The 1,018-nt window shown below is 57.3% G+C and overlaps 1 protein-coding gene across 1 annotated transcript in view; it reads left to right on the top strand.

The window, feature by feature from the left end:
- Window positions 1–469, top strand: part of MRPL21 (mitochondrial ribosomal protein L21) — a gene marked incomplete at its 5' end in the record, with an annotated part of 14,223 nt that extends 13,754 nt beyond the window's left edge. The window contains one exon of the mRNA XM_008944826.1: window positions 248–469. Coding sequence (XP_008943074.1) covers window positions 248–312 — 65 coding nt within the window. The remainder of the gene's footprint in view (window positions 1–247) is intronic.
- Window positions 470–1,018: the final 549 nt, after the last annotated feature.

Below are 1,018 nucleotides of genomic sequence, written 5' to 3' on the forward strand. Positions count from 1 at the left end.
TGCTAGAGCCTGGGCCAGCCTGACCTGCTCCCACGGGAGCTCTGCCCGGGGCTCTCGCTGGTGCCACCCCGGTGGTACGCGGCCGTCCTGCCAACGGGGCAGCATCTGCCAGCACACCCCCCTGGGAGCCCACACGCCTTGGCTTGCCTTGACTGCTGCAGCTAAGCCAGCAGGAGCCTTCCGAGAGGTACACAGAGCTTTTGTGCTGCCATCTGATCTCTTTTTTTCTCTTTTTGTTCTTTTTCAGTCATCGTGCACCCACAGACCGTCCTTCGGATAAACACCATAGAAATCTCCCCCTGCCTGTCGTGATGGATTGATCAGGGGCTGTGTGCCTGAGCTTTATTCTTGCTTCAGGCAGTTATGGAAATAAAATTGCCTTGCCATTGGAAAGTTCTGGACTTCTTGCTGTTGTGGGAAATGGAAATCTATATGTACTTTCTTTTAAACAAAATGAAATATTCTTTTAAACTCTTATTTCGGCCTTGCTGGTGTTTATCTGGCAGGAGTTTTAAACAACCCAGCATCCACAGGTAGCTGCCAGGCTGGGTCATGCCAGGCAGGTCCACTCTTGCCTGCCACCCCTCCGTGCTGTGGGAGCTCAGGCTCTCAGCTGGGCCTTACAAACCCCTTGGGCAGGTGACCCTCCTCCCCGGGCCCTGAGGTGAGGCTCTGAGCCTGGGAGGCAGAAGCTGCGTGTGGGATGGGTCTGAAGGGCCTGTTGCTGTGCCTGTTCCTCGTGCCCTAGGAGGGTTCCCTGCAGGGGGACTGCCTGTGCTCACAGCTGTCGGGGAGCCCAGGGACCCTCTGGAGGTGCTCGGTGCTCTCCACAGCCTGCAGTTACATCCCTGTGAGCAGGTGAGGTGGGTTTGAAAGACTGAAGTGTGACTTCTGCCCCTCTCCCCACGCCCTGTCCTCTCCTGGTGTCAGCCCTGCTGCTCCGTTCAGGTCACTCCTGGTGTTGTGTGGCTTCAGGAGCACCCCGGGCAGCCAGGGAGAAGGGAGCAGTGAAACATGG

This window comes from Merops nubicus, unplaced genomic scaffold (assembly GCF_000691845.1).
Source record: "Merops nubicus isolate BGI_N331 unplaced genomic scaffold, ASM69184v1 scaffold20127, whole genome shotgun sequence".
In the NCBI taxonomy this organism is placed as follows: Eukaryota; Metazoa; Chordata; class Aves; order Coraciiformes; family Meropidae; genus Merops; species Merops nubicus.